This window comes from Tuber melanosporum (genome assembly GCF_000151645.1).
Source record: "Tuber melanosporum whole genome shotgun sequence assembly, scaffold_348, strain Mel28".
NCBI classification, from domain to species: Eukaryota; Fungi; Ascomycota; class Pezizomycetes; order Pezizales; family Tuberaceae; genus Tuber; species Tuber melanosporum.
The window spans coordinates 18,070-19,954 of NW_003299028.1; the positions used below are offsets into that span (position 1 = coordinate 18,070).

At 30.1% G+C, this 1,885-nt stretch overlaps 1 protein-coding gene across 1 annotated transcript in view; it reads right to left on the bottom strand.

Annotated features, from left to right (window-relative positions):
• GSTUM_00002026001 (uncharacterized protein) overlaps nt 1-712 on the bottom strand; it is a gene marked incomplete at both ends in the record, with an annotated part of 2,118 nt that extends 1,406 nt beyond the window's left edge. The window contains one exon of the mRNA XM_002839331.1: nt 593-712. Coding sequence (XP_002839377.1) covers nt 593-712 — 120 coding nt within the window. The remainder of the gene's footprint in view (nt 1-592) is intronic.
• Nucleotides 713-1,885: the final 1,173 nt, after the last annotated feature.

A 1,885-nucleotide genomic window follows, 5' to 3' on the forward strand; every position in this document is an offset into this window, starting at 1 on the left:
CATGATAAGATGGACCCCGACATCAACCCTATGCTTTGAATTTATTATACTTTGTTAGGTATATACCAAATGAACCCTCAGCGTCCACTAATCCTGTTAGAAAATAAGGATTTAATTTGTTATTATTGTTTTTAATCATCATTGTAACGGTATAAGTCAATCAAAGTTTGTTAATAGAAAATAAAGAATCGCCGAATATGTATTGATTAGATAACTCTGTTAATTCCAATCAGTTGCCCAGAAGGCCCACGTTAACACCGAGAAAAACTGCTCCTACTAGCCACGAAAAGAACACGAAGATATTTTTCTCTCAAAAATCGGTTTCCCGACGACTAGAGTACACCTTACAGCTATAATAGCTAAAGAACCATCTACTCGTTGCTCTTTTACAGACAATTATCATAGAGTCTGATTTAGATCCGCGATTACCCATTTTTCTTTCGTCTATCTCTAGTGATATTACCATACCCTGGGTCATTAATCAGGCCAACCCTCAAATTTCTTTGAAGATATTGGTTACTAGAACTTTAGGGTTTTCCCGGAGTTTGGTCCTTATACACAAGGAGAATTGCCAAAATTCTCCCCCATGAACAGAAATAAGTTTAATTCTTTCTGTATTTATTGCGGTTTCGTTGCGCAAAGTCTCTGAGGTTCCAGTTTTATTTATAAATATAACATAAAACAAACATATATAACTGTTACCTGCTGATTTACTTCATCGTTTTAACTTTTTTACTATGTCATTTAAGATGGAGTATTTAAAATTGAGTATCGAAGTAGTTCCAGCATATAGCAACGTTAAGAAGCCTATATATTTATAGCTACGTTGATAAGCCCTATTAACCATATTTTTTTTTCATTATTCGTATGAGTTATTTGTGTAGAATAATAAATATTCTCTATAAAATTTAAGACTTGAAACAAGAGTAAAGGGCATTTATTCGTCTATAAATAGAGAAATTTTTAGTAAACAATAATATTGACTAATTAAATAGTTAATGTAATTTAAAATTACAAAAATCTCATTTAAATTAATACTCAAATACTCTCGTATTTGTTTGGACTATATCTTGCATTGAGTGATATATCAGAAAAACAATTATAGATTACTACCCTGACCCGACTTTTAAATTGAAATTAAAAGTCTCACCTTTATTCTATAATTAATTTCATTTCCCATCTCCCTTTTAACAATCCAAGGAGTTTAGGACATTGCATAAGTAAAACTTTACACTATACTTTAAGTGCTTAAATATAGTGTTTCCTTTGAATAACTATTCATACTTAATTTTAATTTCCGGATCTTATTTTGACCCTCTGGAGTTAGGTGCTTTTTAGATTGAACAAAAATATAACATTGTCTTCATTTTAGATAGTTCAAATACTTACTTGATAGCAAATGGTAGCTATCTAGATATTTTATGAAATTTCTAGCCGAACCAAAGCTAGTAGAACTATAATAGTAAGTATCTTTAATTTTTCTGTATCCTATATTTCCCCAAAGTTATCCTTTATAAGATCAAGTAGTGAACGTGTTTTTTGGTCAATTTGAACATATAATCTAACCTCAGTAGTGTATTACCATTAGGATTTACTCTATCGATTAGCTTTACTTGAAAACTACCATCACTATCGATAAAACCAGCTAACCAAGAGTTATTTATATTTGAATTAGTATTTAAGTGAACATCCTCTTTGATTTTAATAGGTTTTTATAAACATTGATTAATGATCAATCTTCGACTGTAATCTCAATTTACCATTTATTAAGTTTATAACTTTCCCTATTGCTTCAGGAGAAGTGATAGTTATCATAACAGCATTTTTATTAACTATTTTAGTTACTTTTCCATAACCTAATCGTCCTTTTATAAGGAAACATCTA